The sequence below is a fragment of the Xyrauchen texanus genome, chromosome 13, assembly GCF_025860055.1.
Source record: "Xyrauchen texanus isolate HMW12.3.18 chromosome 13, RBS_HiC_50CHRs, whole genome shotgun sequence".
NCBI classification, from domain to species: Eukaryota; Metazoa; Chordata; class Actinopteri; order Cypriniformes; family Catostomidae; genus Xyrauchen; species Xyrauchen texanus.
Genome location: NC_068288.1, coordinates 37,937,470 through 37,959,335, shown reverse-complemented (window position 1 = coordinate 37,959,335; position 21,866 = coordinate 37,937,470). Strand labels below are relative to the sequence as shown.

At 36.9% G+C, this 21,866-nt stretch overlaps 1 protein-coding gene across 1 annotated transcript in view; it reads right to left on the bottom strand.

Moving 5' to 3' along the window:
- Positions 1–21,866, bottom strand: part of LOC127653773 (contactin-4-like) — a 133,749-nt gene that overhangs the window by 48,699 nt on the left and 63,184 nt on the right. The window contains exons 2-3 of the mRNA XM_052140545.1: positions 4,972–5,119; positions 303–429 (exon numbers count right to left, since the gene is read on the bottom strand). Of these exons, the coding sequence (XP_051996505.1) occupies positions 303–429; positions 4,972–5,032 (188 nt within the window). The 5' untranslated portion in view covers positions 5,033–5,119. The remainder of the gene's footprint in view (positions 1–302; positions 430–4,971; positions 5,120–21,866) is intronic.

The window sequence follows — 21,866 nt, the reverse complement described above, 5'->3', positions numbered from 1 at the left end:
GAAAAGAGATACAGCAATCACAGGATAAAGATGAAACATCCCCCAATCAGAATATTTCCAGTAGCCTGATTGAGATTAATTGAATTACAGTAAAATTCTTAAATACAAGTTACTGAATGATCTCTATAAACAGTATTTGTGTCTTACTATTGATTACCACAGAAAATAATTTCAAAATTATATTATTTTTTTTACAAAAAGTTGACATTATTTTCTGTGGTAATCAATAGCATCTGTGGCATTCAAAGACGTTTTCAGAGAAAAAAGGCGTACAGAAAAGACATTGCGGAGGGTGTTCATACTTGTAATGAGGTGCTGGACTTCCCTTGGCTTTGCAGTTGATAAATATCTTGTTGTCCTCAGCACTTAAAGGGAACACGCTGTCACTGGGCTCTTGGGTGAATACTGGGCCATGTCGAATAATTCTCTCTAGAACAAAGAACATGAAGAGTTCCGAGGGCATCAAATGAATCATCATCATCCACTAATCTGGAATGTAAATCTGGATAGTAAAACATCATATTCTTTTTAAAATGTGCTATTCATTTATTTTCAGCAACTTCCCACGCTGAGCTCATTAGATCTGTAATGTAAACACATGCCAGAAAGAAACAGCTTCCATTTCCCCATTTGTAGCAGAAACCATATCAACATGACGTCTTCCTTTTGGCAGGCCAAGTACAGGCATGGCAGTGTGGCTAGGTCTGTTGTTTCGGTTGAGAGCTGCCAAGACACCAATCCACCTTTCTAATTACCGCATGTTGTGGCAATTACTTTAGTGAAATGTTTCATTTCTTAAAAAATAAAAATAAAAAAATACAAGCACTCAGAAACATGTCAGCCCCTTAAAAGGCACGAAAATGGTTCTCCATTCTACAGAAAAGCAGTCGACTAGCTGGTGCAACCCTCACTTTCAACTGTAAAAAAAAACTTTCTCTAGTCTCATTTTACCTTCTCCATAAATTCTCCTGCTGTGATTTTTCCTCTCTCTCTGGGTGAGTGTAATTCTTTTTTACAGGTCTCTAACCTTGACGAGGACAAAGGAAAGTTCTCCCTCCCGCATCATCAGGCTAATTGGAGTGTCCAGGCGTGTTCGCCTGGGGTGAGGGCCCCTGTCTCTTCACGCTGTGGGAGATGCTACCTTTTTTCCTTTCACTTTTGTGTGTCCTTTGAATGATAGGAATTAATGAAGCATTTAAAGCAAGGATGCTCATTGAGAGTACGACTTTACCACAGGGAAATGGATCACCTCTACTTTTAAATACTGTATGCAATCTATGTTGAACACACTGTGCTTTTAGGGAAACAAGGCCACATATATGGTATTTAGATCATGAAAATTATGATCATCATTATTTTTATAATTATTACTGTTATAATAAGAATGTGTGAGATAAGGACAACCAAGGATAGTTGTCAGTATAAAAAACTAGCAATATATTAAATTTGATTGATATAAAAACAATTATTTGATTTTACTCAAAAGTAATACGGAATCATAATTACTCAATAAATAATACTAATTGATAACTTATGATACTTCCGTTGCTTCAGTAACAGATGGTACTCTTTTTATTGATATAGCCAAAGGGCAGAGATTCTTAATTTCTTTAACATAATAACTTTTAATTATTATGTATTTATTACGTTGGCTTGATGAAGCCAATATGCTGTTTAAAATTCAAGCCTTGTTTAGGGTTTTTGAAAATCCCTAAGCTGAGACTAACACTAACTCCTCCTAGAGCTTTCAAGCTACATCCACCAGACTTAATACAGAACTTCAGACTGGTCTCAAATAGTGTGCTAAATCTTTTTTTAACTGGTCAGACTTATGGTTTTCTCACAGCAGATGAACAAATATTGGAAAAATCCCATAGACTTAAACAGATACCATTTTGCAGGGATGGGCCACTTCTATTTAATTGAATGGGAGAAATTGGAACAGCCAATCAAGAAGCTCTAGTGCCCAACGGCCAACGGATGTAGAAAGGATGTCCCGCCTTACAGGTAAAAGAGCTAATAACATTTAGATACAGACATCACCTGTCAATCATAACGAGAATGTGCATGCCCATTTGCTATACAACGCAGGAAAATTGTGTTTTTCAGCCATGTAGTTTATGTATTTTCAAAGTGTAGTATCATCCCAAATTGAACACTATTGTTTTAATCATAGCTGAAAGCCAACCGGTTCATCTAAACCAGATACATTTGGATGTTAAAATGCTCAATGCTTTCAAAACTCCAAAAACTCAAACCTCCATCCATTTTATTTCAGATAAAATAATGTTAATTACAACTACCATATGTATAAATTGATTAAACAATGCATTTTATTCGTTATAACCAGGGGTTAAATTGGGCCGGAAGGCTACAGTCTGGAACACCATTCCGGCGCCTTCGATTCCAAAAGAAAAATATAAACACGTTTGTGAATCCATTCCATTTATTGTATTCTCAGATGCATTTTTGTTATCCATTTAAAACATTCTCTCTCTCTCTCTATTTAGCTAGTGTGCTAAATAGAAATGCTTCACTTTGGTCAGTTGTGGACACTGGTAGAGAGCTGCACGAGAGCCACACGGCCATGAATAGAGGTGCTTTTCATTTCTGTTTCGTGTCGTGGTCCAATCTCTATTTGCAAATATTTTCTTAACAAATTATATCATCAGAATAAAAATTTTAGTAAAGAGTAGTTGTGTAGAAGGTGTTTGTTTACATAAGGCATAAGTTTAGCATGTTCTGTAAGATGACACCCAGTGAAATAGAAGGTAATTTATCCCAGCCATCATTTGATTTTTAATAAATGTATAAAATACATTTGATATCATTCTTAATCAAGGTTTTTTTATTCTAATTATTATAATGTGTCATCTAATGTTAAACACCAAACCAAATATTTGTGTTATAATGTATTTTTTCACAAATACATTAATTAATTACATGATACATAAAGAATCCCAGTAAAATTGATTAATATGAAAGAAAAATTTATTCTATAAATTACATACAGGCGTATTAATAAATCCATATTTAGACAGCCGTGTATTTTATTAAAAGCTAATAAAATACAGAGGCGGGTGGCATGACTGCGACATCACCCGATTTTAGTGTTCTCCCACCTCCAAAATCCCAATACAACCCCTGAGTGCAACACACTTATTGGTAGATAAAAACAATCAAATAAGACAAATATTTAATAAACTGTCATGTGCATGGGGATTTGCAGAATTTTAGGAATGACATGCAGTCCAATTCTTTCCGAATTGTGAAGCTTTCTGCAGAGTTCTGCGGGCATAGATTCCATGTGGGACTATCACAGTTATTAATTCAAACCAAAAACACATTGCATATAAAAAACAAATATTTGGGGGGGATTTGTGTATATAAGACATTGCTGCAAACATTTCAAGATGTCACTATCAATTATTATGAAGAGACATCTAATCTGCTTTGAAACCAACAGGAAATTAATTGTCGTGTGGCCCAATCAATTACTTACTGCATCTAATTACCAGCCAGCATGTCAATGTTACTTCATCCATCCTATGACTGAAAAGAAAAGCTGAAAATGTTATCTTTAAATAAAACGTCTGTCTTCAAGTCAGTGATCTGGCAGTTAGATATGTGGATTTGGTCTCCTCAGGTCCTGTGTGCTGAATAGCCCAGCATTACACGGCCTGTCCATCTGAGACTGCCCGGCCTGTGCAACTTCCTACTCTTAAGCTAAGCTTTCTGAATATCAAGCTGTACAATCAAAAGAGCACCTGTGGCTTGAATACAAATGCCCATTTCAGTTGGCATAGTTACTGTAGCTTGACAACGACAAAAACTAGAGCGCTGGCACTGAGAGAGGTGCATTGGTTAGTTTAAATAGGGCACCTGCCTCTCCAGATTGCCTCTTCCTTACAGCAGTCCAGTATGTGCTGGGAGTTCCAAGAACCATAGGAGAAATAAACACACTTTATGGCAGTATAAAATACACTTCACTGCTGACAGGGTCTAATTATGGAGAACTTGGATGCTGGACATGATGGCCGGTTTTAGCACAGCATTTCTAAACTGTGCGAGTGCATACGTAGCATGAAGACCAATGAAAACTAAAAGTAGCGATGCTACTGGCTTTATTACTTTTTCACCCAACAAAAAATTAATTGTTTTTAAAACACCAACCTGGTATCACAGAATCACTTTAGTGTAAATACAATTTTGCAATGTTGGAAATGTTTTTTATGTGGATGGATGTACGTATTACGATGGTTTCCTGGTGAAATGAGCACTAGAGGTTCTACAAACCCAACAACTTTCATTCCTTTTCACACAAATCATGAGTAAAACTTGGATTATCAGTTCCTAATCAGATTATCTTTTTGCCCTGTTTTTGTCCAATGTTATTTTATGACATCTAAACACATGAGACATTTTACATTTGCATTACATAACCAACTATGCTTACAAACTTTTCAAAAAATTAGCGGTAGTTCAACTGATACAGCTAAATTGACTTCAGTGTTTAGTTCAGCAAAAACAGAAATATCAGAAATACAGATTTTGCATTTCATAAGAAAGTACCTAGTCACACACAATCTAGCGTATAGTATATGTGGCAATTTTAGCTACGTCTGTACAGGACAGTAGCTGTATTCTGCTGCTGTTTGGACAAAGACAATATTTATTGAAATATTATTCAAAGCCACATAAAGATGAAAACAAGTTTGCTACACTAGTTATTCTGAACAAACAGAGTGTGCTAAAAGAAGTTGGGTGAAGTTCTTGCAGAAGACAAAATCAGAAAGTGTGTCAAGACAAATGTCCTGCTGGGGCAGCCACAGGAGCATGTACTCAGCATGCATCAGTCTCTAGAGAAATGTGAAAATGATTAGACAGAGGCACAGAAAGCCACTCTCTCTGCTGAAGTGGGCATTATGCAGAACAGGTGAGCTATCAAAGGAAACTCAGGGGATATCATACCTGCTAGGCAGCTCTTGAGTGACAGCAGGATTAAGAGTTCCCATGGCAACAACATCTTCATCTTCCAAGGTCACAGAATCTCTTTTATTTCCATTCAACTGCAAGAGGAGCGAGAAGTGTTCTTCTTATGTAAAGTCAGCTTTGTAAGCTGTGAAATGAGCAAGGGACAGAGTGAAAGAGAAAGAGAAAGAGAAAAAAAGATTAGAGGAAAATACAAAACTAGCGAGGTGAACAAGAGGAGATGTAACATCAGATAAAAAAAATCATTGAAATTTTAAAATGAGTAGTTCACCCAAAAATCTAAATTCTGTTATCATTAACTCACCATTATGTCTTTCAAACCCCTTTACTTTCTTTCTCAGTGGAACACAAAATTAGTTATTTATAGCAGAAGCTCCAAGCTGTTCATCCATACAAAGAAACTGGACTGTGACCATGGCTGTCAAGCAAAATGTTCAGTGATTAACAACTCATATTTAGTTAGCTACTCACCTAACGCAATCATATGGCTTTAGAGGACTTCGGATATAATGCAAAACTTTAAATGAGCTTTTTTGTCCTTTTTAGAGCTTGACAACACCTGGTCCCCATCCACTTTCATTGCATGCAAGAGAGCAGCATCAACAGTCTTCTGAACCTCCTTTTTTTGTTCCACTGAAGAAAGAAAGCCATACGGGTTTGAAAAACTGAGGGTGAGCACATGTTGATACGATTATGATCTCTTTAATTATTAATTCATCCAAATATGTAGAGACAGGATTCCATGCCTTCAGGTCTGCTGGCAGCAGAGCAAATGCAGTGTGGACACATATAGTATGCTTACTAGATCACCCATGAGAGAATTGGAGAATTGGAGAGGGAGAGACAGATAGACGTGGAGCGAAAGAGAATAAGAGAGATATGAAAAAATCCTCAGTGGCTTACGGCAGCAAAACCCGAACACATATTCATCTGCCAAAGGCAATGTTTGGATTGTGCTAAAAGTATTGGTTCTACACACGTACGCTGGGAAATGTGTGTGATACATTTACAAACCTGCAAAAATATTTCATTTTCAGCTCGGCGTATCTCAGAACAGGATTATGATTCGATAAGGGAGGTGATACACTTTGAAAGGGCAGTGAATATGATAGAGGAGTTGGCTATACAGCATCAACCCTCCCTCTTTTGAGACTGCTGAGTGCAATCCATCCACCTCACAGGAATTCAATACTCTTTAAAGCACATCAGAGCTGCCAAATACCCACTTTAATTTATGAGGGTCAACACGGCCATTTTCACTGTTACAAACGTGGGCCCTGATGGGATGCTGTTTTTGTGTCGCAATGTAGCAAATGTATAGCAAATAAGGGTAACATTTTGAATGCCAAACAAGTTGTTTATGATCGATATAGCAACTTTAGAGACTGCACATTTACAAAAACAAACACAGAACACAATAACATCCAAACTCACATTCTCTGAATACCAAACCTCTAAAAAGTAACTTGGATTTACTTTTCTTCTCTAATGGTCATCTCCAATATTCAGTATTTTTTTTTAAAGCATCAGTGTTGTTTTGAAGTATCAGTATTGTTTTGAAGCATCAGGATTATTTTAAAGTATCAGTAGTTTTTAAAATATCAGTTTTTTTGTATTGCTTTGAAGCATCTCTATTGTGTTAAAGTTTCAGACTGTTTTAAATAGGGATATCCCGATCCCCATGTACTGGTCGTTCTCGTAAAAATTATACCAAAAAAACGATACCATCTGACCTACGAATGTCATTACAAAAACATTCATCCCACTAATTAAAATCATGTTATGTCATAGTGAGATTATTTAACTGCAAAAGCTGCTTTTTAATGAGATAAATATCAAGTTTGCATGTAATTTAAATGTGAGCACCTGTGAATGTGTGGACACAGTGTTGTGCTGATGCCGGGTGCATCATACCTTTTAAAGCTCTTCCTTGACTCATTCAGGGAAAACACTGTCATGAGCATCGCATGCTCTGTTTGTAGCAGATGACAGTAAACAGAGTGCGACTTCACGTTGTAGCATGAGGCACATACAGAGTACTTGCATACCTATTTAATTAAATAGCAAACTTTTGCGGTTTAATATTCACTCCGACATAATATCAGAGCTCCTTGGACAAACACAACACAGAAACATTTAAATATAAAAGCTCCGTCAATATTAAAGGTATATTTATAGGAAAAAAGTATGACAGAAATATGTATCTACTGTAAAGTTATGTAATATTCATCAGTAGTAATACTACTACTAATACTAATGATACAAATAATAATAATAAATCAGTAGTATTATGCTAACATCTGTGATGCTCTGTTGTGCAATGTTGTATTTTGGGTTGTGCGGTGAGGTTCTGTATATAAGCACTTCATTTGATAAAAAAAGAATACAATATCATGTTGAAAATGTATTTTTATCTTTTAGTTTGATTTAATTTTTAATTAATTCAGGTATTTAAAAATCATTTTGATGATAACATTTAAATAAACTGGTGATATGGATTTTAGAAAAAAACAACAAAAGAAAAACAGGTATCAGACCCATTATCGGCAAGTACCAAAAAATTAAGTATTGGTACTAGTACTTGTTCTCAAACATTTTTAAATTAAAATAAATAAATACAAATGGTATACTAGTTTTAAAATATCTGTATTTTTACAAATCATTTATGTTTTGAAGCATCAGTATTGCTTCATAGCATCAGTATTGTTTAAAATGGCAGTTTTGATTTGAAACACCGGTATTGTTTGAAAAATAAAATCTGTTTTTTAACACATCAGTATATTGTAGGTTTTGTACATTAGTATTGTTTTAAAGTGGTAGTATTGCTTTGAAACATCACTATTGTTTTTAATCATTGTCAGTATTGTTTTGAAACAACAGTATTGCTTTGAAGCATAATAGTTTTAAAGTGTCAGCCTGTTTTGATACATCAGATTCAGTTTAAAGTGTCAGTATTGTTTTAAAGCATCTATATTTTGACTCATTAGTATTGTTTTGAAGCATCAGTATTGTTTTAAAATGGCAGTATTGTTTTGAAACATCGGAATTGTTTTGAAAAATCAGTAGGCAGTTGCTTTGAAGCATCATAGTTTTTAAGTTTCAGTATAGTTTTTAAATGTCTGTATTGTTTTGAAGCATCAGCATTGTTTCAAAGAGCTGGGATTATTTTAAAATATCTGTATTTTTACACAGGTGCAAAAAGGAGGTTTTGAAGCATCATTATTGTTTTAAAGCATCAGAGTTGTTTTGAAGTGTGAGTATTGTAGTGGCGGCTGTGGCTCAGGTGGTAGAGCGGATTGGCCACTAATCGCAGAGTTGGCAGTTCGATTCCTGGCCCACATGACTCCACTTGCCTAAGTGTCCTTGGGAAAGACCCTGAACCCCAAGTTGCTCCCAATGACAGGCTAGTGCCTTGCATGACATCTCTGCCGTCATTGGTGTGTGAGTGTGTGTGTGAATGGGTGAATGAGTCACAGTGTAAAGTGCTTTGAAATCCGCTACGGATAAAAGAAAAGGGCTATATAAGTGCAGACCATTTACCATATTGTTTTGAAGCATCAGTTTAGCCATACAATACCTATTGTTTTAAAGGAATATTTTGGGTTTAATAGAAGATAAGCTCAATAATCAGCATTTGTGGCATATTGTTGATTACCAAAAATTTACCTCTCCTTTTTTTTAAAGACAGCAAAGATCTGGGTTACAGTGAGGCACTTACAATAGAAGTAAAGGGGCCAAACTTATTTTTTGTGGTAATCAGCATTATGCCACACATGCTGTCTATTGAGCTTAACTTGTATTGAACCTGGAATATTCCTTTAAAGCATTGGTATTGTTTTTAAGCATCTTTTTCTTCTTTCAACAAACCTTTTCAACTAACTTCTTTTGTAATACGAGAGACCAGTCCAGTCATTGGAAGGGAAATTAAAAGACCTGACCATGGAGGGAAAAAAATAAATAAATACGAGTGCAGATCAGATCCGAGATGGAGGGAGAGATTAAATTAGATGAGATTGATTAAGTTCCTGTATTATCTACTCTGAGGGACCACAAGCACTGACCTTCAAGTCCTTCGTCATTTCAGTCATCTCTATCGATTTGGTTTCCATTTTTTTAACCTCCCGCATCCTTTGTTTGTCATTCTGCTCCTTCAGCCCACTATGAGTCTCAATCAAGTCCTGGAGGACAGGTCAATAGCCGGATATTTGTTTGATGACTTTCCTTATGAGATGTATGAGGGTGATCTATGGCTGGCGAGTATGCAAAACGAATGATGAAACTATAGCTGCACAATTGGGAAGAACTTAAGTTGAACTGCAGATATGATTCCTGAATGTTACCTATTTTCATACTTATTCAAATCAATTTGTTCAATACGTTTCTGTACCAGTTTCCTTTGAGGAGACTTTAATATTCTTGTATTAGATAACTGATACACAGCTGTTATAGTCGTCATAATTTTAAAAGAATTGTAAATGTTCAGCATCAATTGAAGAATCTGTGTTATTTTGAGGCATCTGTATTGTTTTGAAGCATTGTTCATGTTTTGAATTATCAGTACTGTTTTAATGCACCAGAAAATGTTTTGAAGTATATATTTAATATATTCTCCTTCCTTAAACCACTTTCCTCTGACAAGAGGTTAATATGCTTGTATTAGATAACTAATACTCACTGCTCTAGTTATCATCATTTATAAAAAAAGAGTACAAGTTTACAGTGCAAATTGCAACTATTTTAAGATACTGAAAAAAAAATGCAAGGTTGAAAAACATTTATACACTTCCTAATGAAAACGCTGTCCCTAAAGGAATACAGTACAACATTAATGACACTAAAAACGTTCTTCTTTATAATGAGAAGCAAGTGCCATTTGTAAAACAATCGAGAGTCGGTGGACTTCAGGGAAAGCTAGTGGGACCATTATAATCTATTTCCACGAGATGTCTAACAAGGCCTGTAAGACTCAAGTCATTAACATGGCATGTTCGGCAAAAATGATCAATGCTAATTTATGTTTCAGTCTCGTCAGCAGTCCCCTCTCACTTCAGAGAGAGGTCAGATTGCTTTTGTCTTTCGTCTGTGCCTCTGATACCTCTCAAAGTCAAGAAAAACCCTCCTATTCTGTCTGGTGCATGATCATTAGGGCTGAGAACAGAGAATTATTAAATACCAGAACCAAATTCTATTTAATTCAACTGCTGATGTGTACACTGTACTGTACTTAAATACTCTGATTTGGCAACATTCACATACATTTGTTTTCATTTGAAAACTCAGGTTTCAATTTCCTAACATCATAGTTTTCCAAAGTATGCGGTTGCAAAGGGCATTTTCAATGGAGTTAAACACCATATTAGTGTGGATGAGAGTAGTAAATGCAGAGAAATATTTGTGTTTTCTAATGAAAACACATTAGTCTTTGCTGAATGGAATACTATAGTTTACTGCATACCGAATACTTTGCAGTATACACTACATGCTGCCTACTGCTATTTAAAAATAAGTTAAGCAGTAACAATTTTTCCACAATAAACATTTCTAATATTAAGTGCTGCATTGTTGCCACATGGCCTCAGTTCATCTGTCACATGATCTTACCACATTGCATGTTTATATCAGTTAGTGGCATAATTATCTTGGAAATTAAGTGGTTCATTTATAATTTTAACTCCAATTTTGTTTAAAATTGCATCTATACAGTGCAGCCACATTGTAAGAGTAGTATGGTAGTATGCTGTTCCCAAACATGGTCTCTGTGGTATACTGCTCAGTATGGCAAATATACAGCAAATGTAGGGAATCTGATTATTCTATGCGTACATAAAATGTGAGTGCACATCATATGGTACATACTATACACTATAGCAAAAGTAAGAGTATTAAGGTAGAATGCTCTTCCAAACATAGCCAATGTCTTTGAACCAATATTCAGCGGCACTACAAGGTATAGCGTGGAACATAAGTTTTATCATCTGGTTATTTTTAGTGAATCAAAAGCACTTATGAATCAGTTTGCGCTGAATTAATCTGACTCACTAACTGAAATGAAAATCAATACTTTAGTCATATCTGACACTAAATACACCAAAAACAGTTTTAGATAAACATTCGTTTTTTTGTAAGAAGTGGAATTTAAATAAGGAATTCATTAATGAACAACATTGTGTGACCCCGCATCCACATGTGTGGACATTGTATTTTAGCTTTGTTGTGCACAACTTTAAAAAAATTATTTAAACCAGCTGAATACTGTTCACAACCATCTACACTGTCATTTCAGGGTTAAACCTCTGATGCACTGAGTCACGTGACACAAAAACACGGCATCGGTTTCCTTGAAGCAATTCTATGGGCGCAGCGCTAATAAAAGTGCCTTTGGTAAGAAGCATCCTTAAGTTTTTTCATTGAAACCTGCTTGGTTGTAAAGAGTAGCGTCTCTAGTTTTGTTTGATATGCTGCTTTAAAACAAACATCGATTAGTCATGCGTTAACGCACTGATAAAAATAATGTCCACATATGTGGAAATTGTGACCTTTTTCCCTCAAAATTAAGTAAAAACTTTAACACCATTAACAACAGTAACACCTCTGTGGGTAATTTCGCTTCATTTTAATATACATTTAATTTTATTATCACTGTACAATATGGTTCTATTTATTAACATTAGTAAATGCATTCCTGTATATTTACAGTGTATTTTCACAACGAGAATCAATGTGTATGTCCAAAAGCTGAAACATTTTGCTCTCAGAGGCTTTAAAGTATATGAAGTTAGGATGAAAAAAAGGTGCATTTCGAACTGTTCTGAGACCAGTGCTGACAGACAGCACACTGGAGATTAAGTCATTTACTAAATATGGAGCAAGGGTGCATCCTATAGCGTTCTATTCAGCTAAGTGGATTCACTCCTAAAATCCAACCAAAAGTTTATTTTCAGGCTGCAGATTTTGTTTGGACCACTCAACATGTTTGGCAAACATTGTATATTGGTAATCAGTACATAGAATTTGAGAATGCAAAAATGTATTTCAACTTGGTTGGCCGTGATTGGATGATGTTGGCCATTACGTTGAATAATAATTAATTATTTAGCTTTATAGAAAATAAATTGTAATGTCTGTAATGTATCAAAAACATGAACACCCAACACACCTGGAAACATAAACTATTTGATGAAAAAATCAGACCTTCTCTAGCTTGGTATTTTAAAAAATTCACAACCTTCTCAACTGTCACCATATGTGGACATCCACTTTTAAGAAAACTATGTGCTCTAGAATTTATTATTATTATCATTATTTTATTTGTATTTATTTATTGCTTGTTTATATGGTGCTACTAGTTGCAAATAAAAAAGGCAAATGGAAAATGCACACAACAGCCACGCTCGAGTCTCAGGGGGATAAATGAATTACCAATTATTTTTGGGTTTAATGTTTTATTTAATAAAGAGTTGATATTATTTATTATTTTGTGCATTTATTCCACCTCTGTGCAGCATCAAAAGTCCTTTTGCAAAAAATATATTACTAACTAAATGTATTCTTTTGAAATCTTATTATTTATTTCCTCCTCAAATGTACTAAAAAAACATAAACAAAATTGTTATGTAATCAGAAGCAAAATTCCTTATGATTCCCTTCCCTGGTGATAATACACATCAAATTACTGCTGAGCCAAGTGTAAAAAAATAGCTGTGTCAAATGGCAAGGCTCAACTTTAATGATGCATGGTGTCTTTGCCATCTTTGGGGAGGGACAGAGAGTTCCTTGGTTACTGTCCAATCAGATTCAGAGTAGTTCCTTACATGATTAATTTATAGCACAGGGAAAAAATACAATGCCAATAATTCTTCTGGCCGCCGGATGACGGTCACAGGTGGTAGAAATATCAAGTAGGCCAAAGCCTGGTTAATGGTGCCTGCGAGGGAGAAGATCTGTCAGAGATAATCTCTTATAATACTCTGCCATAGATAATGTGCTTCCCCATTTCCACTGGCGGCAGATGAAGTGATTGCATAGCAGACATTATGAAATGGAATGAGAATTACAGTATCATGACTACGCTGCCTGTGTCCAGAGCGATAAATGTATAGCTAGTACAAAATTATCTCATTGAATAAATGGAAAAATGGTGTGTGGGAATACTGTAAAGATACTTTAAAGATATTGGACACCAAAGTCCAAAGCCCGCAGAAGCCAGAGGCAGAAACACTGGCCGATGTGAACGGAATCTATACATGGACTTCAGTGAGACAGATTCCATCAAGCCAACAAGCCAGCCAGTCTTCACTCAGCTATCAGCCTTAGCCATATGCAATCTGCCAGCCCCTCATTTCTCAACCAGCTTCAATCTGTGTATACTAAAGTTATATAAAGTTATATAAATTACCATGGACATAAAAAGGTGTTAGTGGATTCCATTTGCAAATGCTTAGCTCCTTATTTCAGTCAATGTATATTTCTAATGCTCCACCCAAAGGTAATGTTGGACCAATATATCTGCATGCTTGATTAATATTCAGATATTTGGGCATTTATGGTCATTTTCAACTATTTTTTAAATATTTTTGAATATATTTTGAGTAAATATTGTTGTGGAAGTGGGGCTGTGGTTGAGCACCGATGTCTGGAGAGCGAGACCGGGAGAGGTGAGTGGTTGAGGATTCACACCTGCGCGGGAATTGTCTAGAGCTGATTTGTATTGTAATGAGCACTAATCACTTGTGTGTGTGTGTGTGTGTGTGTGTGTGTGTGTGTGTGTGTGTGTGTGTGTGTGTGTGTGTGTGTGTGTGTGTGTTTGTGTTTCTGAGAATATTTTGAGAGTGTTAAATACAATAAGTTTATTTGGAACTGCCATCGCTGTCCCCTGCTTCCTCTTTTTACTGGTAATCTGGAAAGTGTTACAGTAGTGCTGAAACCCAGGATGAAGAGGAAGAGAGCTCCGTCATAAAGTCCTCACCACTGGCCGAGATCGTGAAATTCCTGACTGCCTTCCACCAGATGCAACACCAAGCCCTCCTGAAGCTACACTCGGTGCAAGAACAGCGCTTCCAGGTGCTCCTTCAATCCCATGCGGAAGGCCTAAAGGTGATACAGAGCTTGTTGCTGCAAGAAGATACTCCAGCAGCAACACCGGTCTCTACCACAGCCATGCCCCACATCACACTGACTAAAATGGGGCCACAGGATGATCCTGAAGCTTTCATTGAACTGTTTGAGCACACGGCTGAAGGGTGGGGCTTGCCCAACAAAAAATTAGTGGTCCATTTGCTGCCACTGCTGTCAGGGTGGAGCAACAGATTGGGGGTACATGGGAATGTTCATGATTACCTTGTAGTAAGTGTTATGGTCCAATTTTGGGCTCAAAAGCATAGAATTGAGGTGGTGGTTTGTCTCCACCTCTCCCATCCACTGATTCTGGGAACAAATTGTCCACCATTTCAAATATTGTTGAAGGAAATTGGTATGGATGGTCCTGTGATAGGAAAGTTTGTGTTGGGTGGGCACAGCAATGGCTTGGGAGGTGGAGATGGAGCCGTCGACGTCAGCTCCACGTCAGGGAAACCCAGAGGGAAGAGAGGGATCCGCCTCTCTGGGAAATCCCCATGGGCGTTCTATCGAGTGACGCAGGATGCTCAAACAAAAACAGATACAACCCAGTTGTTAATTCCGAAAAACATTTTAATCCAATGGCAGGACATTTAGGGCAAGACAAGACACTGAACCATCTCATGGCCCAGTTTCATTAGCCGGGCATTCACGGGGATGTACGCAGATTGTGTGCTACATGTCGCGAATGTCAGTTGGTGAATACACCGGCCACTCCAAAAGTGCCATTGCACCCTATTCCATTGATCAAGGTCCCCTTCAAAAGAATTGGCATGGACCTCGTCGGGCCATTAGAACAGACCACACATGGGTCATCACTTTGTAATAGTCTTGGTGGATTTTGCAAATAACCGGAAGCAGTGCCCCTGTGCAACATTTTAGCACGCATTGTTGCAGAGGCGCTCTTCAAAATGATCTCCCTAATTGGGATCCCGAAATAGATCCTAACTGATCAGGGCACCTCGTTTATGTCACGTGCACTCCACAAACTTTACAAATTATTAGGGATTAAATAATTCCCAGCAGTGTTTACCATCCTCAGACAGATGGCCTTGTTGAATATTTTAATTAAACTCTTTAAAAAATGATTCAAAAGTTTGTACATATGGAATCTATGAGGTGAAGCGAACAGGTAGAGGAGGAGCACGGCAAATATACCACCTAAATCTCATAAAACTATGTAGAGAGATGGTTCCTGTGGTATTGGCGATGGTTGTTAATGAGAGGGAGGAGCTCGGACTGGAGGTGAATTTAAAAACTGAATTTCAAAACACCCCAGTCCCTTGTGGAAACCACCTCCCTCCGTTCCAAGTCAAGGAGGTTGCCAAGTTGCAAACTGAGTTTTTGCCTCTACCTGGTCGCACAAACCTCATAGAACACCAAATTAAGACGCCCCCAAGGGTAGTGGTACAGTCACGGCCCTATCCACTAACGGAGCTAAAAAAACAAGTGGTCCAAGAAGAACTTACGGCCATGCTTGATATGGGGGTAATTGAGGAGTCCCATAGTGACTGTTCCAGCATGGAGATTTTGGTCCCGAAATCTGACAGCTCTATTCGGTTCTGTGTGGACTAATGAAAGGTCAATGCGGTGTCTAAATGCCTCGCATTGACGAACTGCTCGATTGGTTAGGTGCAGCTCACTTCTATTCTACACTGGACATATAAAAGGGATACTGGCAGATCCACTTGATTTCCATGTCCTGAGAAAAATATGCATTTTCTACACCATTTTGCCTACACCTATTTATAACCCTTCCTTTCGGTTTGTTTGGGGCCCCAGTTATGTTCCAGTGACCCATGGAAAAAGTCCTCTGCCTGCACACTGCATATGCCACTGCCTATCTAGATGATATTCAATTTATAGAAATGATTGGCAGCAGCACATCCAACATCTGAGGGATGTCCTGTGATTGCTGAGAGGGCGGATCTTACAGCAAACCCGAAGAAGTGTGCAATTGGATGGGGAAATGAAAGTATCTGGGCTTCCACTTGGGTCGTGGGCAGGTGCGTCCCCAAATTGATAAAACAGCAGCATTTACGGCCTGCCTGAGACCAAGACAAAAAAGGAGGTGAGACAGTTCCTGGGGCTGGCTGGCTATTATCGCAGGTTTGTACCTAATTATTTGGATGTCACCAGCTTACTGACTGATCTCACTAAAAAGGGAGCACCAGATACGGTCCAGAAGACAGAGCTGTGCAAACAGGCTTTTACACAAGTGAAGGCTGTATTCTGTGGGGGGGCACTGTTACATTCTCCTGGCTTCTTTCTCCCTTTTTTGTTGCTGACAGATGTATTGGACAAGGGCTGGGGGCGGTACTGTCTCAGGTGTTGGAGGGGGAGGAGCACCCTGTGCTGTACATTTGTCAAAAGCTCTCAGTGCGGGAAAAAAGTACATCAAAATAGAGAATGAGTGTCTGCTCATCAAATGGGCGGTGCTCACACTCCGGTACTACCTGCTTGGATGAGCCTTCACCCTCTTTTCAGACTATGCATCACTCCAGTTGCTCCACTACATGAAGGATACTAACGCGCGTATCACCCGTTGATGTCTGGCACTTCAGCCTTTTAAGTTTGAGGTGGTCCACAGGCCGTGGGCACAGATGGCTGTTGCTGATTTCCTCTCTTGAAATGGGGGGGAGTTGGTGGTAGACCGGATGGCTCCCCAGTCTGAGTCAGGGCGGTTGGGGTATGTGGATGCAGGGTCGTGGTTGAGCACCGATCTCTGGTGAGTGAGGCCAGGAGAGGTGAGTGGTAAAGGATTCACATCTTTGCTGTAATTGACTAACAGCTGATTTGTATTGCAGTGAGCAGCGGCGGGGATAAAAGCTGTGGCATCAGCAGTAGATGGGGAGAGAGAGCTGCACAGATCACCGACGCACGTGTGTGTGTGTGTTTGTGTCTGAGAATATTTTGAGAGCATGACTGATACTTCCTCTTTCTACTGATGAACTGGGAAAGTGCTAAATGTTTTTCCCATAAAGTTTTCATGAAATTCTTCATCAAAGAAGTCTAAGCCATGCACCAAACCAACCAGTTCTGAAATAAATCATAATATAACAACCATTGATTTGAAGATTAAAATTTGAAGATTAAAAGCCTGCAATTTACAGTGTAAGTACACAGAATTTACAGCATAATAATAGTGTACCTCTAAATTACAAGTGCAGGTATAAGGGAACAATATGCAAAGTTTGAGGAATAAACCTGGAAAATTACAAATTATTTATACTGTAAGTATTTTATAACTAAGGAGTAACTATTCTAATATCACGTGGTATGTATGACAAATAATGCTAAACAATATGTAAAATCATGGTAAAGAAACAAATTTTCTAACAAAGCCGCTTAAAGAAATATTTTGCTAAAAAGCATGTATTTTAATTCATATATATATATATATATATATATATATATATATATATATATATATATATTAGGGCTGTCGATTTAACACGTTAATTTAGTGCGATTAATCTTACTGAAAAATAACGCGTTAAAAAAAATGTACTCAATTAATCGCAATGCCCCCGGACCGTAAAAAGGAAGATTCCTGAGAAATGCAAGCTTGTAGTACCACCTGTTTACTCCAGAGGGCAGTAAGTGAAATTTCAGCTGTATGAGCAACGCACAGTTTATACAGCGAAGAATACAACACTTCAGTAGGCAGAACAACACAATCATGTGTTACGTTCTTGAATTCAAAACACTTGAAGGAGTGCAAATGCGAAATAAGGGATCTTAAGATGTGTTTAAAGATTGAGTGTTAAACTATATTTAAATTGACACAGTGACCTAAACATTTTATGTTTATGATGCAACGCACCCGAGACACTACACAAGCATGTCTGACACAGATGTAAATTGACAGGTCCTCAACCAAGCCCTCATAATAAATCTCCAACTGATTGACAAATTCTCTTGTGAAATTGATTGCTGTGAACTGTATGCCAATGATTGTCTTGTGATCAATAATATGGTAGTAAACAATACATTGTATTCTAAAGCTGCTTTTTGTATTGTCTTATCAATGATTATCTCTTGTGCTACAATAATGTAATCCATTTTAATTATATGAATATTATATATATATATATATATATATAATATTGGTGTTGCTGGCAGCTAAGATGGACTGTATACTTTCATAAGGTAAGTAACTTTGAGAATTCAAAATAAAATCATAACAGAAACTCATTAATAATTTCCTTAGATTTCAAGTTTTGTTGTTCAGTAATTTCCATCATGTTTTCTGTAATAGTAGAATATGTTCTATTACAATACATATGTATTATTACAAAAAGGTATGCAGTGTATGTTCTTGCCAAATTGCTCGCAAACGTAAGATTGTTGTTTAGCATAGTAGGTCATACATACCACGTAATATATATATATATAATATTAGAATTGTTACCCCTTATTTATTTATACTTATATATTTAAAATACTTACAGTATAAATTATTTGCTATTTTCCATGTTGTTTAGCATTATAGGTCATACATAACAAGTAATATTAGAATAGTTACCCCTTAGTTATAAAATACTTATAGTATAAATAATTTGTAATTTGACATGTTGTTTAGCATTATAGGTCATACATACCACGTAATATTAGAATAATTACCCCTCAGTTATAAAATATTATAGTATAAATATTTTGTAATTTTACATGTTGTTACTTTATTCCACAAACTTTGCATATTGTTCCCTTATACCTACACTAATCTAAAACATTACCAATATTTTTTGGGCCTTAATAATAAAAAACATGAGTAAAAATAAATTCTGTGTAAATTGTTTGTACATTATCTCATTCAAATAGAAAACGAACATATTTACAGAAGAAAGCTTTTATAAAGAAATCTGTTCTGCTCATGTTTCATGATTGCTCAAGTTTCTTAAAGTATTCACTGTCTGAGATCTTGATGGTTCTACATTTCATAGAGAGAAACTGGGGGGTGGGAAATGTCGCCAGCCAGACTCAAATGTGCATTTCCCACGTGAACAGCACAGCTTAATATGTCAGAGCATGTGCAAGGCAATGTCTCAGACAGTAGATAACTTTACACAAATCTCTGAAGGGGTGGATTCGGGACTACGGTTTACACAAACACATATGACCTGGATTCCCGCACTAACACCAACAAGGCCATTTACTCAGTAAATTGGTTTCCTTCTGCAGGCTGACTCCAGCAGGGCTATAAAAAAAAAACACGAATCATTTTTGCAGGTGAATGGAGAGTAGGCTGCAGTGGCCTAATAAAAAAGCACTTTGAATACACCCCCCCTTCTTATAATAGGGGTCTGCTGGTAAGCTTGTAAGAAAACATGGAGTATGCAGTTTCACCAGCCGCTCAGAGAACACCATTAAACAAGTTGCTGTTGACTTGTTATGAATAATAAAACAAAAGCATCAACACTAGATGTAACGGATGAGAGCTAGAACCAAGACCTGCTAGTTCTCAGGGGGGGTTACGAAATTGCATAGGGATACAGTAGAATACCCCCAACCCCCCCCAAATATTGTAAGTTCATGACCTGCATTTTCAAAGTCATGAAGGCAAAGTGTTCTGAAGGAAGTCACAGCAAAGTTAACTAGCTTTGTTGATTTTTTGGATAAACAATTATTGATTTTAAAAGTGAAAATCAAATGTTTTAAAGGGCTGTAGGCATGCACACATTGTGTCAGGGAATATTCTGAACAATCGTAGGCCTTGTCCACACTAATCTGTTGAATATAACGATACTGAGGCAAAAAAATATAAAATATTGTTCTACACAAAATATTTTGCTGCTGCAGAAATGGTGTCGTGATCAGACGAGGTTTTATAGGTAAATATTAGATGGAAGTTTTAACCTAAACCTAACCAATAGTGTCCTAAAAGCAAATGAGAGGTTAAAAAACAGATATCCCTACCCTTAACCAACACTTAACCTAACTGAGTGTCCTCATAGCAAAATGAGATGTAAACAAAACAGTCATCTTTGCTCTAAACATATGTGATATGAAAAGCAAATTGTTTGAAGCAACCATGTCAATTCTTGTCACTTCTATAACACTTTTATCTCAAATGTCAATGCTAATCACATTGGAACAAGTGTGCAAATATCTGTGATACAAGCATTAAAATTAGTGATGCACTGAAATGAAAATTCTGGGCCGAAACCGAAAATTCAGGATGCACTTGGCCAAAAACCGAAAATGTTAAAATATTTCTTTACATTTTTTTATAATTGTATTAATATTATACTTTTTTATTAATTTCATGAATTTAATTAATCTGAATTGAAAAACTACAAACCAATAACATGATCACACTTTTATTGAAAGTAACGCACCAAAATTGGACAGAAAATATATTAAAACATTATTAAATATATTATTAATTATTCAGTTCTTTAACATTCAAATTTAACAGATAATTTAACGTTCTAAAAAACTATAATGATATGCAAAACAGCAGTTAAGTAATGAATTTAGTAGCTCTAGTATAGCATCTTGCAAATTAAAAAAAGTTTAAATATGCTACAAAAAATTACATAGTCATTTTAATGAAAACAACAGGCAAAACACAGAACGGCAGACGGCCTCTATTCTGTTTAAACATATTTCCACTTTAATATAAAATTATTGTGCAATACAACAGTGCAAAACAGCAGTAATTGAACTAAAACCAACCTCAAACTGTAAATGACAGATGTAGCCTCAAGTGAAGAACAAAGTTTTGCTGGGCTAAACCTATTTTAATTGGACTGCTTTCTATTTAAGTAAAAGTGTCAGGTTTCTCTTCAAGAACAAAAGTTGCTCAGCTTTCTGGCAGGAGAGACGGTTCCTCTTTTCATTAAGAACATGAGATGCTGCACTGAATAGTCTCTCTCTCTCTCTCTCTCTCTCTCTCTCTCTCTCTCTCTGTGCTGTTGCTTGGGGCAGATAATTACATGCGTGTAGTCTGCGATCTTTGTTCATGTACAGTAGTCAAGAGGATTGTTGCGTTCGCGTGATATGAGCATGAAGCGATCGTCTGTGTTCCGCAACTGCTTTCGGGGCCTTGGATAACATATAACATGCGAGTAAGGGCAGCCGGTGGACTTTCTGGTGCCCCCCCTAGGGAGTTGGTGCATTGGTGCCCTACGCAGACTGCGTAGTATGCGTATAGGGAACGGCGGTACTGCTTTGAAGTATTTCCACACCGCTGACATCGGCCTTTGCTTGGTAGCGCTGTGAAAATGGATAAATCGATCGAGAGTGAAACCTGAGCAACGAGGGGTAGGGAGGCATATATACTTTTTTCTCTTTCGGCCAAAACAAACATTTTCAGTTGCCGAAATTTCAGTGCATCCCTAATTAAAATATACAGTTTTTCAAATGATCCATTAGAGTAAAAGTGTTTCAAAATCAGACTTAGGTTTGTTTGAGTAATAGAGCGAAAAATAAGTATTTATAAAGATTTAATCAGCCATTTCACTTTTGATTTGTATGAAAGTGAATAAAACGCAAAATGGCTTTAAAGCCTCTTGTGTTAATTTCAAGAGAAAACAAGGCATGTAAAACAAGGCATTCTATGACACAAGGATGTGTTCCAAAGTTTGCAATACTAGAAAGTAGTGTTTGGTTCGAGTCCATCTTAGTCGAGACCAAGTCGAGTCCATAACAGGCCGAGTCCGAGTCGAGTCCGAATGAATCTGTTCATGAATCTGAATTCATTTTTTTATTTCTACTTCATTTAAACATTTTCCTTTAAATTTAGGTTAGTTTTA